Source organism: Quercus robur, chromosome 7 (genome assembly GCF_932294415.1).
Source record: "Quercus robur chromosome 7, dhQueRobu3.1, whole genome shotgun sequence".
NCBI lineage: Eukaryota > Viridiplantae > Streptophyta > Magnoliopsida > Fagales > Fagaceae > Quercus > Quercus robur.
The window spans coordinates 37,317,575-37,340,292 of record NC_065540.1 but is presented as its reverse complement, the minus strand read 5'-3'; the positions used below and the strand labels follow the sequence as shown (position 1 = coordinate 37,340,292).

The window sequence follows — 22,718 nt, the reverse complement described above, 5'->3', positions numbered from 1 at the left end:
GAGTCAGAGTCTAGACTGTTGGTTTGTCTTTTGACTCTTCTCTTCTTATAGTCTTCGTCTTCTTCGTTTGAATGCCCCAAATCTTTACTGTAAGTCTCTTATATTTTTTTCACAGTGCCCTCCGTATCTCTCTGTCATCTCTTTCATCTTCTCTTTATTTTTATTTTCTTTTGCCCACAATAAGATCCACTGCGTTTCTTCTCTTCTTCTTCTATCAAATGCTTGAAAGTTGAAAAATGGGAAACGGGTTTGATGGAGTTGGTCTGTTGGTTAGTGGGTATGGTGGGTTTTGATTGAGGAATCTATGGGGTATGGTGGGTAGGTGTCTTTAGATGCTTTGTTGTTGGTTTGTCGTGGGTCTGATGGAGGAGGAGCTAGTAGAGGAAGGCAAGGAAGAGAAGGCATAACATCGTGAAAGGGAAAGGCAAAGTCTTCGTGAAAGGGAAAGGCAGAGTCGGGTTTAAAAAAAGTTTTATTACGTTTTTTTTTTTTTTTTTTTTTTAATACTGTGCTGACGTTGAAAATTGTGGAAGCTTCAAAAGCTTCGGTTTTATATATATATATATATATATAGACTACTAAATAAATCAAATTAACTTATGTTTATAATATGCAAGTTCAAATTGATTAAACTCAAAAGTGATAATACATGATATATGAACCAAAATAATAATATATTTTCATCATCTTAGCTAATCAACTCCATCTAAGTCTTTCTCAAAAAAAAATCCATCTAAGTCAATGTAATCATCATGCTCAGCATCTTGCAAAATTATTTTTTCATAGATATTTTTTCATTATTATCAACATTTACTATTTTTTTTTGTTTTATATTCTAATAATTTTTTCTTGGCATTCTAGCTTTTTAGACTCATAATACTCATAAAAAAAATAAAAAAATAATTATATTTTCATTTAATACATTATTAATAGCATAGAAAATAAATTTGCACATATGAAAGTGAGTGTTATGAGTATAGTCTAAATTTTGTAGGAGAAAGAGAAGGGAGGAAAAAAACTCATGGACTTGCTATTTTATTAGACTCAATTAAGTTCCCCAATAATTTCGTGTTAAAAAAGTATAACAACTTATTTAAACAAAATAAAACGACAAATTTTAACCCAAAAAAAAAAAAGAAAACTCATTTTAAACCCATAGGTCTATGTATCGTACATTATGTACAATTCACTGATACGATATGATTTATACGATAAACACCTACATATCAAACAATTCATAAGCACTTACGATATGAAACTTTTTGTACATGATACATACTAATAACTATGGTCTTACTCACCAACCTTCTTGTTAGTGGTTAAGTCAAAAGATCGGCCAAGTTCCTTTCTAATTTCACAAGGTCCAATGACATAACATCATTATCAATAAGTTGCCTCACAATATTGTACCTCAATTAGATATGTCGGCTTTTCCATTTACAAACAAAGTCAATAGAGTTAGTAAATAAAGATATATCAATCCATAAATTCCTAAGCCACTTAACTTTAGATCCTGCCTTCACTAAGGCCACTAACTCTACTTTCACTATAGATCTCATTAGGCGAAAAGCACATTTTGGTCCATACATTTTCGCACGATTCCTACTTTGGTCCCTAAATTTTATTTTTACCGCTTTTAGTCCTTGTTTAGAAAAACGCCTTTTGTTTTAGTCCTTTTCGTCAGTGTCGTTAGGGCACTGACCTACGTGGCAAACGGAATTATTAAAATAATAATAAAAAATTTTATTTTGTCATTAAAAAATGCCAAGTCAGCATTTAAATTTAAAAAAATAATTTATTAAATTTAACTAAATAAAAAAATAAAAAACAGAAATAAAAATAAAAAATCACATTAATTAAGATTGAAGTGTGTTTTGAGCAAGAACAACAAGAACACATACACAAGCCCAGAAATTAAAATTCAAAAATTAAAATTTTCGCCGCCGTCAGTGCACTTCAACAATAACAACAACATCAACAACAACAGAAACAACAGCAACAGTCCAATTTGAGAACGGACGGATCGGACCCGAATGGCAGCGTCGAGGCGGCTACGGGATTTGCAATCGCAAGCGGGGAACAAGGTCTGCGTGGACTATTCGCAGAAGAATCCGCAATGGGCGTCGGTGTCGTACAGCGTGTTCATGTGCCTAGAGTGCTCTGGCAAGCACCGCGGCCTCGGCGTCCACGTCTCCTTCATCCGATCCGTCACCATGGACTCCTAGTCTGAGATCCAGATCAAGAAAATGGAGTCTGGCGGCAACGAGTAGCTCAACTCGTTCTTCGCGCAGTACGGGATCACTAAAGAGACCGATATCGTGACCAAGTACAACACCAACGCCACCAACGTTTACAGGGACCGAATCTAGGCCCTGGCTGAAGGGAAACCCTGGCGGGACCCGCCGGTTGTGAAGGAGAGCACCGGATTCGACAAATCGAAGCTGCCGTTGAGCGGTGGCAGGACTAACAGTGTGATTTTTTATTTTTATTTCTGTTTTTTATTTTTTTATTTAGTTAAATTTAATAAATTATTTTTTTAAATTTAAATGCTGACTTGGCATTTTTTAATGACAAAATAAAATTTTTTATTATTATTTTAATAATTCCGTTTGCCACGTAGGTTAGTGCCCTAACGGCACTGACGGAAAGGACTAAAACTGAAGGCGTTTTTCTAAACAAGGACTAAAAGCGGTAAAAATAAAATTTAGGGACCAAAGTAGGAATCGTGCAAAAATGTAGGGACCATTTCATTATGCATGTCTACTTGGATGACCTCCAAGAGACAGCTCCTCCAACTAGTGTGAACACATCCACTATTGGGCTTCACCTTATCTGTATCAAAGATTCAGTTAGCAACACAATATCCTTTTAAAACAACAGGATAACCACAATATGCAAACCAAAATCAGAAGTCCTCTTTAAATATCTCAACAACCTAGATATTGCATCACAATTATCAACACTAGAGTTATGAGTTTATCTACTCAATCTACCATCATCATATGCAGTAATAACGGCGGGATAATTTGAATTTCAAAAAGTTTTTGAAATGTGTATGTATGGTATTGTAAGAATTGTAGAGAGAAAGAGAGAATTACTAGAGGTAGGTGGATTTGCAAACTTGCAAGGAGTTGCTAGTAGAAGTGTTTTTGTGTAGGTGGAAATGGGTTTTTTTTTTTTTTTGGTTGGAAGTTTTAGGATAAGGAATGGTAATATATAACTTAAAAAGCATGTATAAACCATGGTTAGTGCTTGATCAATGAAATCTTTTCAAAATTTGGAATATTATGTTATTGTTATTAGCGGAAGGAATAATGCATCGATTTCCTCTAAACTTCAAGAGATAGGAGTGTCTTTTTTCTCATATTTTCTTGTGAAGTGTCATTCCCCAAAATCTCAAGAAATATTTTTATAATTAACCCATAAATTTATCATATTTCTTGAAATCATAAATAAAGAGCATGATTTTAGTGTTGAATTTAGACTTTAATTTTAGTGATGAAAGCGAGAATATAAGTCAAGATTTATTTTACTAAAAAAAAAAAGATTCACGATTTATTTGAACCCTTTTGTGAAAATTTTCACTTTAAATCCTATACTTTAGTCTTTAAGAGTGGTAACAAATTAAATCTTGAACTTTCAAAAATGAGAAATTAAACCTTAAACTTGGTAAAAGTGTAGCTCAACTAGCACATTTAAGAGCAATCACACCACTGCTTCTAAAATAAAATAAAATAAAAGTAGCAAAATTTACATAATTTTGTCCCAAAACTGCCCACATCAATGGGTGTATAAATGTGCATATTTACACATTTGCTACTGTAACCGTGTAAATATACACGATTATCGAAGCTGTGCATACTTTAGTTCATTCTTTTTTTTTTTTTTTTTTTTTTTTTTTTTTTTTTTTCTCTCTCTTACCACAACTCTTGTCAAATTCTCTCTCTTCCTCCCAACATTGATAGCTCTTGATAGAAGAAGAAGAAGAAGAAGAATAAGAGGACCAACCACCAACCCAGCAACCACCACCACCACTACAAACCCAACGCAACCTAGCACCACTCACCAAAAACCAAAATTAACTCAAAATCAACCCAAACCCATACCAAACCCAACTCAAAATTAACTCAAACCTATTGGAAAACCTATCCTAAAACAAACTCAAAATCAACCTAAACTAAAATCAAAATCAAATAAAATACCAAATCCAATGGAAAAACCGTCGAATCTGCTGCCGTTGTTACTGTTGCCAATATCACCTTGCCTTTGTGTGTGAGTTTCTGAGTTTGGGATATGAGAGAGGCAAAGAGTTAGGGAGGAAAGGCGGCAAAGAGTTGAGGGGGAAGGAAGAGAGATGAGGAGTCAAGAGAAAGATAGAGTGTTGAGAAGAGAGATAAGAATGAAAGAGTCTAACAATAATAATAATAATAATAATAATAACAATAATAATAAAATAGAGATTATAATAGATAATCTGATATAAGTGTCTTTATATATATATATATATATATACAAGATAAAATTTTTACTCTAACCTAATCTAAGTGTATATGTATGTGAAACTCTCTCTTGGAGATTTGAACCTCGACCCTTGCCCCTACATCTCACAAACATTTATACTTGTGGGGTGTGAGGATTCTGGCATTTTACCCCTAATTTTTTAAAAAAATTAGCAACATGTCCCTGTTTGCAAACTATATAGGAGCGTGCCCCTATTTCGATACTCGATTATCCTAAAATCGAGTTCAATGAAATACTCGATTTGTAGATAATCGAGTTATGCCCGATCAAACTTAAAAAAAAAAAAAAAAATTCCATGGAACTCGAGTTTCAGGAAATCGAGTTCCATGCAAAAAAAAAATTTTATAAGTGTGATTGCCCTATATTCAGGGAGCCCTATAGTAGCGTTTTTAAGCCCTATAGTGACGTTTTAAAGCCCTATAGCGGCGTTTTCCTGCAAATTTTTTTATAGGTGTGATTGGCCCATATTCAGGGTGCCCTATAGTGGCGTTTTTAAGCCCTATAGCGGCGTTTTTATGCAAAAAAATTTTATAAGTGTAATCCCTCTGTTCTGGGTGCCCTATAGTGGTGTTTTTAGGCTCTATAGTGACGTTTTTAAGCCCTATAGTGACGTTTTAAAGCCCTATAGCGGCGTTTTGGAACTCGACTTCCCTAAAATCGAGTTCCATGCTTTTTTTTTTTTTTTTTAGTTTTATTCGGAATAACTCGATTTTCTACGAATCGAGTATTTCATTGAAACTCGATTTTAAGGTAATCGAGTATCAAAACAGGGGCATATCCCTATATAGTTTCGAAATAGGGGCATATTGCTAAATTTTTTAAAAATTAAGGGCAAAAGGCTAGAATCTCCTGTGGGGTGTAAGTGTCTTTTTTTGTTTTTGTATTTGTTGTGGTTCATGGTGTTCGATTAAATTGATTTCAGTAAAATTTGTTACACAAAGTTTAGGTTTTTTTTTTTTTTTTTTTTTTTTTTTTTAAGAAATTAATACTAGAGGAGGGAGATTTGAACCATAAATATCTCCATTGAGCATTTATACTTGTAGGGTGTAAGTGTCTTTTTTTGTTTTTGTATTTGTTGTGGTTCATGGTGTTCGATAAAATTGATTTCAGTAAAATTTGTTACACAAAATTTAGGTTTTTTTTTTTTAAAGAAATTAATACTAAAAGAGGAGATTTGAATCATAAACATCTCCATTAAAAACGTGTTTTTTTTTATAAACCCTTTAGAAATATTTAGAACATTCACGTTAATTTGTCTAAAATTTCTCATCTATTTTAGCATAAGAAGTTGCTTTTTCTATATACACAATCATCCAGCAACAGCAAAAAAAAAAAAAAGCCGAAACAAAAACAAAAAAAAAGAAAAAAAAAATCATCCAGCAGTCGATCGAGAGACAAAGACGTAGCAGCACGCCGCCCAATTCACCGCGTGCTCTCTCGACGACGACGACGGCGGCCGCCGTCACGGAGCATTGGATAGTGACGAAAACTTCTCTAGCCCTCTCCTCTCTTGCGTTTGCGTAGACTGTAGACTGTAGAGCACCCAGCAGCGAGAGAGAAGTGAGTAACAAAGCCCCACCAATTCTCTCTTCCTTTTATTTTGTTTCATGTTTAACCGTCGCTTTGGTTGTCTCTGAAAACGTTAAAGACAGAAAGAAAGAAAAGAAAAAGCTATATTGTTACGTGTTGTTGAAGTTTCTATGTGAAATTGAAGTTGATAGAGTCTGCCACCCATTTGATAAAATGTCACTATGAGACCATTTTTCTTGATTTTTGGGCTTCTCTCTTTATTGTTATAGTGTTTTAAAATCTGGGAACTGGGTTTTACACTTTATTGTTTAAGTATGAATTGCAAAATTGAAAAGCAATTCTGTACGTGTTAGGAGACCTGACATATTGTTGTTTTTTGCTTTTGGAAGTTTAGAGAGTATTTGTGAAATTGAAGTAGATATTCCACCACCCTTTTGATAAAATGGTACTATGAAATCGCTTTTTATTGATTTTGGGTCTATCCCTTTATTATTAGTGTTTCAAAATCTGGGAACTGGTACTGTATTGTTTAATTCTGAGTTGTAAAATTGATAAAAATGCTCATAGCCAAATAGGCTGTGTATGTGTTACGGTGTTCGGACCTGAAATATTGTTGTTTATTGGTTTTGGAAGTTTAGAGCTTGTAGTGGGAGAAATGCCTTCAAAAACCAAGAAGAATTCAAAGGCACAGTCGAGGCTGCTGAATGGTGACCAGTCTGCAGCATCTCCTCGGACACCATCATTGATACCTTCTCCCAATTTTGAAGTTAGTGAAGAGAATCTTGTGTGGTCTTTTGATGAGGCTTCCACCAAATACCCTGCATTGATTGGAAAATCCACTTTCATTGGCAAAGTTATTGAAGTTGAGCGTGAGTCCAGAGGCTGTAAAATTTGGCTCTCAGAACCTTCCATGGTTGCGTCTTCGCTTGCCCCTGGTTCCCTTGTATCGGTAATGCTCCGTTTTGTAAAATGGAATATGTGACTTATGATTGCATAATTATTGTAACCTTTTTTGGTTTTATTGCTTTATCTTAATATTGTTGTCAGGTGTCACTTGCTTCAAGGAAGAAATTTCCATCTAGCTTCCCACTTTGCTCATTAGCAGATGAATGTGCAGCGTATTTTGGGGTTGACACTGAAGAGAAAATGGCAAACAAAGCGGGGAGCTACTTTGCTCTTGCAACAGTTTTTCCTTCTAGCAAGGTTTGAAAGGCAATTCAGTTCACTTCCTGTTTTGATTACTAAAGAAAAAAAAAAGGGAAGTAAATGCATTGATGGATAGGAATAATGTAGGGAACATTTAGTATTATTGTGCTTAAATGTTCTTGTTTCAGATACTCTAGATTGCTGGTATTCCACTTAAATAACTTTGTAAGATTGATTGCTTGATTTGTTTCACTTCTATCATGCCCTTGTTAAATGTATCAGGTTTTTGATTCTTGTATTGGTTGAACTGGATCATTGAATCTACAATGTCATTCCTGCAATCGGAATTTTCACAACCTGATTATCAAATTGTTTTGCTCTAGTAATTTATAATAGTTTTAATTTGGTTCATCAAAAGATGGGTGAAGCCTTTGGGAGGTAGGAATTATGGGTTTTAGTATCAAAAGCCTTTGTCAAGGATATAATGCAGGTTATATTCTGAGTAACAAAATATATTGTTTTCCCCTTAGCATACTGCCTGTGTACTAAGGGATTTTTGTTTTTTTCATTTTTTGTTGAATGGAGCATTATTACTCATCAAAAAATAAATAGAAATTCTGAGTAAAATGATCCTTCATTTCCTAGTGTGGGTATTTAGTGGGAGAGGAATGCTTGGATTTTTGAAGTAACTGAAAGCTCAATTCAAGACTTGAAGCTGCCTTTTTTCCATACTTTTCTTGGGTGGACAACAGCATCGGGTGTTTTCATGTTTTCCTCAGCACACATCCTCTGTGCTTTGGCTCTTTGTATTTGATTATTTTTATTCAATGAAGTTCTATTATTTATCAAAAAAAAATTCTGAGTAACAGGATAAAGTTTGGAGAAATTAATGTTATTTTGTTTAACTGTTGTGGCATTGAGAAGATTAAAGTCATTTGTGTATTTGTGGAAATGTTTAAAATGAGGAGAGTATCACCTGAAAAGCCTGATTGCTGTTTTTCAGGGCTGCTTCTCTGAAAGTTTCTGGAAGGGAACTTTGGCTTGATTCTGTTATAATTTGAAAAATTAGAAGTATGATATGGCCCATAATGGTTCTTGCCTTCTGGAAATAGAATGGACTATTGGAATATGGTCCAAAGCATCTTCCAAAATATAAAGAGACACAAATAGTAAAATTTTAAAGAATATGTTATGTCATACTTCCTATGTCATGAATTTATGAGTTTATTTGTCTGGGTTTATTTTTGAATTTTGAAGTTGATGGTGTGTGTAATTTTTCATCTATTTAGTTCTTGGAGATTTGGATACATTATATTAAACAGAGCTTGGGGTCTAATCTATCATGTATGTGTGTGTGTGTGTGTGTCACAGATTGGGGTCTATCTTATTACTTAGACTTTTTCCCCCCCTTCATTTTTTTTATCTTTTCCAGGTTTTCAAGAATGAAGTGAGATTGTCTTCAAACCTTTCCCACACCATGGGCTGTCCCACTTCAGGCAGTGTTGTGTTTGTTTATCCTATACAAAGTCAACTTCCACCACATGGTATTGTAAATGGACTTGATGAACCAAATAGCAACGGAGTTCAGTGTTTTTCTGTTTACAATTGCAAGGAATTGTATCTAGAGCAAGCTCTTTCGCAGAATAGATCAACAGTGAGAAGTAATATGTTGTCTTCCTTGAACTTCCCAGCTGAAAAGAATCGTAATACATTAGAAATTGGAATGGTTTCATCTCCTAAGACTCCATTGTATCAGTCAAAATTTAGCTCTTCTAGTCCTAGTCTCTCAACCTCATCAATATGTGGAGATCCAGTATCACATTTACCAAACCCAAACAGTTCATATATTGATTCATTTGACATTAGTGATGTAATGGGGGATGAAAGTGCTAAGAAACTTCTTCAGACATGTGCTACTACGTGGTTGTATTCTCGTAATCTACTATGCGGAAATTTTGTATCCATCCCAATACTTTCAAAAGTTTACATATTTCGCGTGATAGGTGCTAAAGATTTGTCAGCAAAGAGTAGCAGTCATGATCTCATAAAAGAGAAATGTCATTTGCCCCCTGACACTCCTGAACTAGTGGACCATGCTTTTGTGATAAACCGTGATACAAAAGTCTGTTTGTATTCACCATCAACTGCGGTGTCTGAAACTTCTATTTCAGGTGTTGAACTTGAATATAAGGATGTTAAAGCTAGGGTGGTAGAAAGTTCTTTGAAATTGGGTGGTCTTTCAAAAGAATATGCAATTTTGAAAGATATAATAATTTCCTCATCAGTGAAAGCCACTTTATTGAGGTATGTCATATAAAATACTTTTCTTGTTTACTTGTTCAAATTTGTAGTGTTTACTTTTTTCCTTTTGATGTCGTACTACTATACTTCTGGAGCTTTGGATCTTCTTTGCAATTTTTTTTTGGCTGAAAATTTGCTTTTTGATTGATTGACTTAAAGAAAAGTTTTCTATAGATGGATTGACAGGACATATTCAATTGTGTAGACGGTACATTTTATAATAAAATAACATTACAAATTAAGTAAGGTTTTATAGTAATCAGTAAAGTTGTTAAGCACTCATGTCAAACAACTATACATGCATGTAGGTCTAGTAGTATGCTTCTTCTCCATACTTGCAAATAAAGATGCATCAACTTAGCCAGTCTGCCAATCCCAGTTAAATCTGGAAACCAATGCATGGGAAATATCAAGAATTTATTCAAAGTATACAGGCATCTACAAGTTTATCTTGATTCTTGACATACATATTTCAATGAACAACATATGGAGTGAAATATCAGAAATTTTTCTGTGTATGTTTGTCTGTCTTCTACACATTGGATGCCTTCTCCTTTGTTGCAAAGAACTGAATTCTCATTACTTCTGCTGTTGACATATACTAGTTGTTGTACAGGATTTTTCGTTTCTTACTTCAATGTTGCCAAAACATAAGGACTCATTATTATGCTTATTTCCAACACTGAAGCACTCCTAATTATTATACTTGTTAACATTTTAGTTCTGAAACTCAAAATGAAAAGTAACAAACAGTTGGAACAACACCTAACTTAAATTTGAAACACTGGTCTATGGAGAATTAGTTTACTGCAAAATTGTGGTTTCAAACAGAAAACACCATGATGGCCTAGATTTGATCAACAAATGGACTTAGGGAGAGCTGAATGGCAAAAGTGGGTCACTTATCCAAAAAAAAAAAAAAGGAGGCAAAAGTGGGTCACTTATCCAAAAAAAAAAAAAAAGGAGGCAAAAGTGGGTCATGGCATCGTCCAGAAGTTGCAATAAGGCTTTGTTAAGCAAATATTATTTGTTTATTATCAATATATTTTATAGGTAGATAATTTAATATGTACTCCCTTTCCTCAACTCTTGGCATTCTTTTTCCGTGGAAGCCTGTGTAGCGTTCAAATGTTCCTTCGAGGGTAGCTTTCTTTTCTTGGACTGCAACCTTAAGAAAGATTTTGATTATTGACAACTTATGGAATAGAGGTGTTACTATTGTGGATTGGTGCTATATTTGCAAAAGGAGTGGGGAGTTGGTGGATCATTTCCTTCTTCATTGTCCTGTAGCTTTTGAGTTATGGACAATGGTGTGGAATTTGATTGGAGTACTGCTTCTTGATTAAAGTATTGCTTTTAACTTTTCACTCTCTTCTTGACTGGGGTATTGCTTTTAACTCTTTTCCTTGATCTAACTTATTAGATATGTTAGAGCTTTGTAATTTAAGTGTTTGATTTATTGCTACTCAAATACACCGTCGTTGTAACTGGGTATTTCCTTTTTTTGATCAATGAACTTTTGTTACTTAAAAAAAAAAAAAGGATAATTTAATATGTAAAAGTAGTTAGAAAGTTTCTTTAATGTTGCCAAGAGTCTTGTAATTCAACTGGTATCTCTTAGTGTTGCCAATGGAGAGTTCAAATCCTCTCCCCCTGCCCCCCCAATTGTTATAATTGAATTATTTAAAAAAAAAATTCTTTAATGTTCATTGTAAGTATGGTTATCATCCAAGGTCATCATGTGCTTGTTTAAAAGCCTTTCTTTGAACTTTATTACCATGGATCTTCCCAACCATAAATTTTTGAAGCTTGATGAATCAATCAAGGATATTTAGATACTTTTTAATCTTAAGTGTCAGCTAAATTTAATATTGAGAAGGCAGCTGTGCTGTTTGATACTCCATAGAAATGTAATACGTGAGAAGGAAAATTTCTGAGGTCTTTATCGATATTTTTTTGAGTGCACCAGTGCCTTCTATTTGGGTTTTTGTGTGTGTTACCATGTGGGTGGATGCATTACTCTTTCATTAATTGGATTATAAGGGTGCCTTAGAGGGCCTCTTTTTCTTCATTCTCTTTTCTTTCAATCCTCCCTCTCAAACTTTCATAACTTTTTCTTACATATAAAAAATTAAAAAAATAAATAAATAAAACTTCAATAAGTTTCTCATCTCAGTTGCATATTTTAAAATGTTCAAATCAATTCAAATTCACCCTTACAAGAGAAATTGGAACCATTCTAAATCAGATAAGAGTTTGAAAGGCTGGGGTTCACTGTTCTGAGATTGTTTAAATCATAATAATTGATTATGGTAAAAAACGTGTATTACTTGTTTTATTCATGGCTATTTGTATTGCATTCAATTAAGACTTTGGAAAATGCAAGAGAGATTTTACTTGGACAGTTGCATTTGTCAAAATTCTTTTTATTTGTCCAGTTGCAAGATATACGAGGTTTCTAGTATTTTTGTTCTTTGGTGTCAAATAGGTTATATGCTTAAGAGAGTGATTGACTATTCCATTGCTGGAACTGGGTGTGTAAGGCAGGCAAAGTAGTAGAAAGGTTTGGAATGTAGTGCCATTATGCCATATGTGGATGTTTTGGTGCAAGAAGATCAAAAGAATGTTTGAAGGTCTTAGCTTCCTTTTAATAGGCTGAATGGTTGTTTTTGAGTGCCTTTTTCAAGGGGATATCAACAGAGGGCAGAATACCTTCTTCTCATTTGTTATTAGATATTTTCAGATTCTCTATATGTTAACTTGTAGTTCTTAAAGGGACCAAAAGTACACTGCCTGTAGTAAAGTCCCTCCTTTTCTTTCCTTATGCTAGAGAGAGAGAGAGAGAGAGAGAGAGAGAGAGAGAGAGAGAACTTTGGACAATGCAGTTGTCCATGATTCAAATTTTCAAAACCTAATTTCTGTATGATTCTTTGATGTGACTTGTTTGATAAGGGGCAAAACTTAGGTACAGTACCTTATGTACAGTACCTTAGGTTCCCCACTTAAATTTTTGACATCTGTCAAATTTAACAGACCAGACAAACGGCGTTAAAAAAAGAACAAAAAAAGAAAGAAAAAATATCTCATACCTCTCTCTCGGTGTGTGCACTGTGTATGCGTGTACCTGTTTCCTTTCTTTCTTTCTTTTCTAATCTATGATTCTTTCTCTCTCTCTCGGTGTGTGTATATGTGTTTACTTCTACTAATCTGTCTTTTACGTCTTTGATTCTTCCAAGTTTTCATCCCAATCCCCATTTCTAAACCCAATCGAATTTGGGTTTTTGCTCTCTCTGCTCTATGCGTGTCTGAAATTCAGAGAAGAAAGAGAGAAAAAAAAACCAGAAGGTAGTCAGTCCAAGATCAAGAATGAAGAAGTCGTGTCTCGATGCAAAGATCGAAAGCTCTACATGAAAGAGGCAGTTTCTGCGCGCAACGCCTTCGCCGCCGCGCACTCTTCTTACGCCACGTATCTCAAGAACACCGGCGCCGCCCTCAGTGACTACGCTCACGGCGAGGTTTCTCACCACCACCACCACCACTCGCACTCCACCGCTCACTGTCCCTTCGTCCTCTGCCTCTGCCCCAATCTGAGCCTCACCCCCTTTCCCCGCTTTTAGATCTCTCTCTCCTGTGTGTGTTTTTTGGTTTGAAACCCAGTAGATCTGCTTTTATTTTTTGATCTTTCCTGTTTGGTTACAGAGAAAACTGGAGATTTTAAGTTGTGGGTACGGGAAAAAGAAGGAAGAAGGAAAAAAAAAAAAAAAATTTAATTGTAACGCCGTTTGCCTGGTCTGTTAAATTGGACAGATGTCAAAATTTTAAGTGGGGAACCTAAGGTACTGTACCTAAGGTACTGTACCTAAGTTTTGCCCTTTGATAAGATTCTAGATAATTGTTGGTGCTATATGAGACATGGAAGTAAAAGTATTAAAGTAGATCTTGATGTTTCTGCCTGTTGGACTTTTCAGTGTTTTTTGTCCATTTAATTCTCAGAAGTCATGCTAATTCCATGTCTGAGATTGGCTCTTGGGTCACTTTGAATTAAAGTGAATCTCCCCAGCAACGTAATAACTAATAACAAGCTTTGCTGTCCCGTGAAGCATTATTTTTAAATTGCAGATAGAAGTCCAGCTCCACTATCTTGATCATTCCCTTGCCCATGATAATCATGTGTTGATGATGTTCAAGTTAGTCATGTTGTAATCTTGTCTTATTTGGTATGTCGTGTTAATCATCTAAGTATCAAAGGGCATAAGATGTGCTTGTATCAAACTCTTTTTTAACCTCTTTTCAGATCTTAACCTGGATCCATGTTAGAAATATCAATGTAGCAAATTTAGCTGAACTTTGGTCAACCTTGTGATTAGTTGTATAAGTAATTGTTTTTTCCAGTAGATAAGTGAATCAATACACTGCACAGGATTGAATAGACTGCCCCTACCCATTTCTATAATTATTTCTGATTGTCTACCTCTAGCTATAAACTACTCAATGTAAGATTTGAAGTTATTGTCTTCCTTCAATTAAATACATAATGTAGCTGTTTTTATGGTCCACATATTCAACATTAGATGTTGATAATTGATGTAACTATTTTAGTTTCGGTTTACGAACTACAAAGGGAGTGCTTCTGCATGGTCCTCCTGGCACTGGAAAGACTACTTTGGCCCAACTTTGTGCCCAAGATGCCGGTGTTGAACTTTTCTGTGTGAATGGACCTGAAATTGTGAGTCAGTTTTATGGAGAAAGTGAGAAAGCTTTGCACGAAGTTTTTGAGTCAGCATGCCAAGCAGCACCTGCAGTGGTTAGATTTCTTTACTCCAAAATGTCTAATTTCTCTTTCAATTCTGCAACTTATTTTAAGGGATTATTGCTGTTCTGTGGTTGAAGTACTGATGGACACAGTGTTGAAGTTAGGGATTTGAAGCACTAAAACAATTAAGTTTAGAACATATCAATTTCACATGGAGTACAGTTTTGTGTTATTTATGTTGTAGTAGCATACATTTTAACCACAGGCATTTTATCTGCAGTGAACTCTAATTTGATGGATCATAGAACTATAGCCTAAGAGCAGTTTTGTGTTTCTTCAAGGCAATAATGGAAATGTTGACTGTAAGTTCTGACTCATCCTTCTATAACTTGCCTAGACTACATTATTGCTCTAGGAATTCTCAAAAAAAAATTGCACTTAAAAGAAAAAAGAAACAGAAAAACATTTTGACAGTGGGAAAGATATAGAAAGAATACTGTGGAGTGGGATTGGTGAGGAGCTTAAATTTTATTTTGTGGATTGGAATGTGGTTTGTAGCCGTATCAAGTGTGGAGTTTTGGGAGAAGTTGAGCTCTTCCTTTGAGCTTTGTTAGGGAAATGGTTATGGAAGTAGACAGAGGAGAGGAAGCAACTTTGGAGACAGGCTATTGGAATGAAAAGAAATCATTTAATCAGTGAACTACTAAGATGGTGATAAGGTTCCATGGATGCAACTTATGGAAAAGTATGAGTACTAGAAATAGCTGGGAGTGGTTTTTAGGATTTGTAAGGTTGGGTAGGGAATGGTGAAGAGTTTGCTTTTGGCATGATGTGTGGTGTGGACTGTAGAGGCTTCATTAAAGGATATTTTCCTGATTTGTTCTTAATTGTAGTGCACAATGATGTGTTGGTAGAATCTTTTATTCATGCTTTTTAAGATTGGAAATTAGAGCTGGTAGATTCGTTTTTTTAGCTGCTCTATACAATATTCCTTCTGGCGGAGGGGATGGGATGTTTGGAGACTTAACCACAGTGGCAGGTTTGATGTTCAGCCATTTGTAAAGGTTTGCTGCAAACTTCCTTGGAAGTCTGTTTGGTGTGTTTAGGTGCTTCAAAAGGTTGCTTTAGTTATGGTCGTTAAATTTCCTGTTCTTTGGGTTATTTGAGTGATGCCTAAAAAGTCAATTGATATGCTTTGTTGTTGGAGAGGGTCCTCTGGCCATCATAATAATAGTATGATTTGGAGTGATGTCCTGCTTTTCATTATTTAGATTATGTGGAGAGTATGAAATGGTTGGGAGTTTGATGGAGCTGAGCTTTCTTTGAACATGGTGCCGGCATTTTTGATGCGGCTTATTTGGAAGGAGCAGAATAGATGCACTTTTGAAGACATGGAGAGCTCATTGGATCAATTGAAAACTTTGTTTGCTTGTACCATTTTTGATTGGTCCTGGGTTTGGGGTTTCACTCTGTGTTCTATTTTAGATTTTCAAGTTGCTCTTAGATTTTCCTTTTAAGGCTTCTGTACTTATTTGACACTTTGTGTTCATCATTGTGAACATAAATTATATTTGATATTCAATAAATTACATTACTTATTTATCAAAAAAATAAATAAATGAAGAGATGACTGTCCTGGGTAGTCTTCCTTCTTTATCTCTTTTGGATTTTCTTGATTGTTAAACTTCAGAATGTAATCTTCTAAGGGTCATGTATGCTTGCTGTTTTCTTTAGACTGCCTTGGATCCCTCCCTTAACTATTAATCTTAACGGAGAGGAGACCAAGGATGGAATTCACACAATTAATAGTTGAGGGACCCAATTGAACTTTTTCCAATAGTTGGAGGACCAAATTAGTAATTCAAAAAAAAAAAAAAAGTCTTGACCCTTGGAATATTTTAATTAATTGAAAAAATCTGAATTAAGGCTGTTGACACATCATAGGAACTGTAACGATTGACTCACTGATATATTGGAAATGCAAACTGTGTAAACAGTATTAAGGTGGAGATATTCATGGCTGAACCATTATACAAATTAAAATCTTCAGCGTATTGTGGAAATTGATGAAAATAAAATGATTTTAGACATTTCATGGTAGTGCTGAATACCAATATATTGTGTTTACATTCTAAATACACATTTCTAGAAATTAAAGAAAGAAAGGGAAAAAAAAAAAACTGTATATAAAGTCTACCAAATATAATCAAAATTATAAAAATTTTCCTTTGAGTGTGATTTATTCTTGCTTAGTTGACTCTGCGTTTTAGATGGGTAACTAGTGGTTTCTTATTACAGGTATTTATCGATGAGTTGGATGCCATTGCCCCAGCTCGGAAAGAAGGAGGTGAAGAGCTGTCTCAAAGAATGGTTGCTACATTGTTAAATTTGATGGATGGGATTAACAGAACTGATGGACTGATTATTATTGCTGCAACCAATAGGCCTGATAGTATTGAGCCTGCTCTGAGACGACCTGGCAGACTTGACAGAGAAATTGAAATAGGTATAATGAAATTTATTTGTGAATATGTTATGTTATCTTAGGAATCTTACTGAATTTGTTCTGGTTAAGATTTCGCATGATTCACACTGTCCAGTATTATCAAACTTATGACCAAAAAGATAAAAAGGATACTGTTGAGCTGTTTATGCCATACATCTGTTGTGTCTTTTATTCTAGCCGCCTCCTCATGACTATTGAGTAACACTATCCATAATCTATGTGTAAGTAGGAAACGTTTTTTAGTGTACTAAGGATGGCCTCATGAAATCTGAAAGTTTGAAAACAACCTGATTCCCTGTGTGGTAATGCTTCTGTGTACATTGTCATGCGTCATGACTGCAATCATTAATGTCACATTTCTTCTTAATAAATTGAATTCCTTTTATTGATATGCCTTAATGACTCTGTAAGTCCATATGTATTTGGATAAGCTTATTTTTACTACCAGTTTATGTATAACTTTTTAAAGCCTCACTTTTTCTAGTTACAATTGTATTTTACCAAGCTTAATTTAAAAGCAAAACAAGTCAATGAAAAATAAGTTGTCCCACTATTCTTAAATATGCCTCCAAGATAGTGTCATATTATAGGATCAGACAAAACTAATAATATTTCTCTGAAATTTGCAAAAGGGAGGTGCTTAAAACTTATGTGTATTTCCATATCTGGAATGAAGTTAATCTTCTTGGCAATGCTTCTAGGTAAATCTGAAGAAGTCACACTAAATACATTTTATGAGTATTTTCCTTCAAACTTCAAGAATAGAAATGTGGAATCAATGTCGAATTATCCATGACATTGAATTATGAGTACATTAATAGGCTTAACTTTCTACTTTTTTTTTTTAGGTATAGGCTTAACTTTCTACATGAAGTGGTCCAATGGACATTCTAAGATGTACAAGTATGCTGTTGGTCACAAAATTAAAAATGAAACAAATGTAGTTGTACTGCCTCTGTGCATGTGTGAGTGAGCGTTATTTGACCCAAAGTTTAAAGCGAAAATAAGATGAATAAATTATTGAGCTGGAGCTGAACTAAATAATTACTAGATAATAAATATATTTTGGAAAGTTGTGTGTTAGGAATGCACATTTGTTATAAGAGCACTAAATGTTTACTAATACCGTGGATGAACTTGGAGTAGTTGTCCACCTGACTTACTTAAATACTTGATGAGATAGAGTTTGTAGCATTTCACTGGATGTGATATTAACTACGTTTTCCACTAAAACTCATATGTAGGTGTGCCGTCTCCCAAGCAGCGGTTGGATATATTGGTTACTCTTCTCAGTGAAATGCAACACTCTCTATTAGACATCCAAGTTCAACACCTTGCTACAGTCACACATGGTTTTGTGGGTGCTGACCTAGCTGCCCTTTGCAATGAGGCGGCCTTGGTTTGTCTTAGGCGTTATGTCAAGTTTAAACATTCATGTCATGATTTGCACTCCAGTACCTTATGTGAAGGTTGGTCCGGTGGTATACTTGAAAGATCTGATTGCTTAGAAGATACAAGAAATATTTCAAGGGATTATGCAGATTCCTCTGTTTCAAATTCAGGTGTATCCTCAGATATTCAACCATCCTTTTGCTTGAAGGGTACCATTCCAAAAATTCTGGATAATATAATGGATGGCATTGATGAAGAATGTAGGTTAAGAGTAACTTTTGAAGATTTTGAACGGGCTAGGATGAAAGTGAGGCCCAGTGCCATGCGGGAGGTATGTTGGAAAAGTAAAAATATGATCAGTTTGAGTTAAGATACTAGATCTCAGTCACATATTAATCATGATAGCTAAGTGATTGCTACAGTTTGAGGAGTCCAATTCCCACAACTGTTCTTATTTACCCCTTATTGCATACTTCACTGCCTCACATATAATAAATTGAAACGTTATAAATTGTAATTGTGGCAGAAAGTTTTTTGAAAACTTTTACAGACAAGAATATATTAGTTGATCTAAATATCTAATTTATCAACTCTGATCTTGTTATTTTTTCTTCCCAGGTAATACTTGAGGTTCCAAAGGTTAATTGGGAAGATGTTGGTGGCCAAAGTGAGGTTAAAAATCAATTAATGGAAGCAGTGGAATGGCCTCAAAAACACCAGGATGCATTCAAGCGCATTGGGACTCGTCCCCCAACAGGGGTCTTGATGTTTGGTCCTCCAGGTTGCAGCAAAACCCTCATGGCACGTGCAGTAGCTTCTGAAGCAGGCCTGAATTTCCTTGCAGTGAAGGGTCCAGAACTTTTCAGCAAATGGGTTGGTGAATCTGAGAAGGCTGTAAGATCACTATTTGCAAAGGCAAGGGCCAATGCCCCATCAATTATATTTTTTGATGAAATTGACGGTCTTGCTGTTATCCGTGGGAAGGAAAGTGATGGGATTTCAGTCTCTGATAGGGTTATGAGTCAACTTCTAGTTGAACTTGATGGTTAGTGATAATTTTTTTAGTATTAATTACGCCAATAGAAGCTTTCTTTCCATATGGCATTTGCTTTACACAGTATTTCATTTTAGCTTATATGAAAGTACCTAAAATTTGGGAGATTTATTTTGAATCTTTTTTGAGATTAAACCATGCTCTCTCTATCTCATAGATAAATATTTTGCTGAATTCAGGTTTGCATCAAAGAGTTGATGTTACTGTTATTGCTGCTACAAATCGACCGGACAAGATTGATCCTGCCCTTTTAAGACCAGGTTCTCTCTCTCTCTCTCTCACACACACACACCAGGTGTTGAGTAGTTACCATTATCTTACTATTCCCCTTTTCAGAAAGTTGGTAACATTCCTAACAATTGATGAAATTTTGGACAGGACGCTTTGATCGGCTGCTATATGTAGGACCTCCAAATAAGACTGACCGAGAAGAGATATTCCGCATCCACTTGCGCAAAATTCCTTGCAGTGCTGACATCAGCATAAATGAGCTGGCCAGTCTCACGGAAGGCTTCACTGGGGCTGATATATCTTTGATCTGCCGAGAGGCAGCTGTTGCAGCTATTGAGGTTTCTTTGAGTTCATTTCATTACTAGGTGGCTTTGTGTTTTGAACTTGTTGACTAATTGACATTTCTTTTTCAAGCAGGAGTGCCTTAATGCTTCTGAAATAACAATGGAACATTTAAAGACTGCCATTAAACAAGTACAGCCATCAGAAATTCAGTCTTATGAGGAGTTATCAGGAAAATTCCAAAGGCTTGTTCATTCTAGCAACAGAATGAATTAGGATTTCAGCAGCGCACCCTAGTAAATCTAACTGGTTCCCATCTGTAAACATTTCATCTCATGCTATTTCATTTTTTTTACTGTTTAAATATTGTTATTTTGGTCAGTAAGTGGAATTGAATACTGCTTCTTAATTGAGATGCACTCACTCTCTCTCATGTACCCTACACCCTATTTTATGAAACATTAAGCTTAATGCTTATTCATGTAAATATAGGTCTAAGCTTCATTGTCTCCCCCTGCTCACCTTGATCTGCATTTATAGAGTTAAATTAGCTAGTAGAAAATAGAAATACTATTATTAGTTTTCTATTTTTCTTGACATGTTACAGACAAATAGTGACCCTTATCAAATTAGTTTTAAGGATTATTGTTTATTATAGGTTATGATCATAATATTCTAGATGAAGAATAATCGTATACCTATGTCCGTAAAAGATAAATATTCCTTTATCAGTGTCTTATCACCTTCTTTATATCTTCACCCCTGCATTTGCATGTGATATGTCCGTTGCACGTTTAATCCAAGTCTTGTAATGTGTCTGATAAACTAATACTTTTTCTAAAAGCTTAAGCCATTAGAAAATGATGAGTTTAATCATTTAACCATTATTTTAACACCCTTCTCACACATGGGTCCATACTCCCTTAATAAGTATCCAACACGTGGGATTTTTAACTTTTTAAATGGGAGATAGTGTGGAACCAAGATTCAAACTTAGGGCCACCTGATCTTAATACCATGATAAGCTACCACTTGTCCCAAAAGATTTAGTTCTCAGTAAAATGTGAATTTAATAATTTATTATTCTAACAGTGTGAATGCCAAGCAGACTTCACCATGTGTATGACGGAAATTGATGCTTCATGGGGTTGAGACTTATCAGTCATCATTGTATTCCAAACGAATATTTATTTGTTCTTGTTAGTTTGAGAATAAAGATAATAAGGTATTATAATAATTTTTTGAAGGGCAGTTCAGTTTGCAATTATTTCCTCTGGTAACGTTACATTGATTGATTGTTCTTCAAAAGAAAAATGAAAAGATTCTGATTAAGATTTATATCTGATTTGCATCATTTACCTTCTTTTTGTTAAAATTTTCTTCTGTAATTTGTTACATTTTATGGTTATCTCTCTCTCTCTCTAAATGCAGACATTTTCTTCACTTATAATAAATCTTCTGTTGTGGCTATGTTTAAATTTTCATCTTATTTGAATGATAAATTAATTGATCATTTTCTTTCTTTTTCTTTAACTTTGATGAAGCAGGAACTACATAAAATCTGTTGCCTTCTTTCTTTATCAATTCCCAACAGTCCTTTTACTCTCAAAGTCTGCAAGTATGTAGCCCAATTTTGATGCAACTTTCTACTATCTTCATCTCCATTTCATCACAGCATGTCATTTACATAAACCCTTCAAGAAGAGAAGACTACACCTTGTCTGATTTAAATATGGTTTTTGAGGCAGATAAGACTCGGAGTTCCTTGTGTTTGGGATTCAAAAAGAATGTCAAACAGAACCACCATATTTTGATGGGGTTGGACTCTTGTAAATGGTGAACATGGAACTCTGAGTGCAGTGTTTTTTTGTTTTTTTTTTTTTGCCTTCCATGTTTACCAATCTGAGCTCCAATAACAGATAAAGCAAATGATCCTTTCTGGTGGGCCTCAGACATTGGCAGATGATATTTTGCAACAGTGAGTTATAGGTTGCATTTGAAAGTTGTGATTAAAGACTAAGGGGGCAGCCCGTGGGATGTGGGGACAAGCTTCTTTGTCCATCCTAAGAACTGTCTTTTAGTCATGACTCATGTACAAGCATTTCTACTTTTCTGGGTATTGCAATTTCTACTACATAAGTACACAGGAGAAACTTGTGAGCTCATCACTATGGCATTTGACCTGCTGTGGAAACCATGATGACTGAAAATGGAGGGTTGACGCAGGTTCGGTTTAGCCAAGGTTGGCCAAAAGCACATTATAGCTTCCTCAGACTAGGATTTTTTTTAGTATTGCATGATCTAAATATCTAAATTTTGGCCTGCATCTCAATGATCTCATGTAGAAATTTTTGTGGTTGAATTTTGATTTTTTACAAGTTGGTAAAATGGGTTGGACAAGTGAATTGATGATGACCCCTCTTCGTATCTTTTTATCCTTTCACTTATTTTTTATTATTAATTTCATAGATCACGACTCCTCTTCATATCTTTTTATCCTTTCGTTTCAATTTATTTGAGATAGACCTTTTTATAATTGGGTCCTTTTTTCTTGTTTTTTCCGAGCCACTTTTATGATGGGCCTTGAAACTTGAAAGTATAGATTAATTTAACGGAAAGAGCGGGGGATAAAAAAAAAAAAAAAAAAATTGCGGCTATTCTATATGTATATTGAGTAGAGATCTCAGAACAGTTGGATTACTTTCCTTCATTGTTATGATGTTAACAGAAGAAAAATGACCAGATTTATCAACAAAATAGTCATAACTACATAATTAATATGGCTGAAGTTTTAATATAAGTTTGGCTTTAAGTTACAACCGCACTTCAATAAAAGCTGTTATATATATATATATATATAAATATATATATATATATTAAATTATATATTATTTTTTGTACCCTTTATGTTTAATAATTAATCAATCTATAGAACAGTTGAATTTTAGGTTTATTGCAATTTGAAATTATGTAAAAAAAAAAAAAAAATTATATATTGGACA

The 22,718-nt window shown here is 34.7% G+C and overlaps 1 protein-coding gene across 9 annotated transcripts; it reads left to right on the top strand.

Moving 5' to 3' along the window:
* Positions 1-5,823: 5,823 nt before the first annotated feature.
* On the top strand, positions 5,824-22,128 carry LOC126693290 (calmodulin-interacting protein 111). Of its 9 annotated transcripts, none has more exons than XR_007645274.1 (13): positions 5,824-6,081; positions 6,685-7,000; positions 7,099-7,254; positions 8,630-9,501; positions 14,098-14,302; positions 16,550-16,757; positions 18,002-18,480; positions 18,768-19,194; positions 19,383-19,463; positions 19,582-19,772; positions 19,849-20,012; positions 21,264-21,334; positions 21,636-22,128. XR_007645274.1 is itself a non-coding variant. In XM_050389209.1 (12 exons), exons 2-11 carry the CDS (start codon positions 6,707-6,709, stop codon positions 19,990-19,992), a joined length of 3,057 nt encoding a protein of 1,018 aa, XP_050245166.1. In that variant the 5' UTR covers positions 5,824-6,081; positions 6,685-6,706; the 3' UTR covers positions 19,993-20,012; positions 21,264-22,128. The 9 variants fall into 9 exon arrangements, 5 of the variants coding, with proteins under 5 accessions (XP_050245166.1, XP_050245165.1, XP_050245163.1 ...); XR_007645273.1 differs by having other exon boundaries at positions 19,849-20,025; XR_007645271.1 differs by having other exon boundaries at positions 19,849-20,035.
* Positions 22,129-22,718: the final 590 nt, after the last annotated feature.

Bases quoted from the DNA above. Each gene is read 5' to 3' on its own strand.
- LOC126693290 (XM_050389209.1), top strand. From the start codon at position 6,707: ATGCCTTCAAAAACCAAGAAGAATTCAAAGGCACAGTCGAGGCTGCTG. The intron at 9,502-14,097 runs GTATGTCATATA...TAACTATTTTAG, and splicing joins GTGAAAGCCACTTTATTGAG to TTTCGGTTTACGAACTACAA. The intron at 14,303-16,549 runs GTTAGATTTCTT...TTCTTATTACAG, and splicing joins GCCAAGCAGCACCTGCAGTG to GTATTTATCGATGAGTTGGA.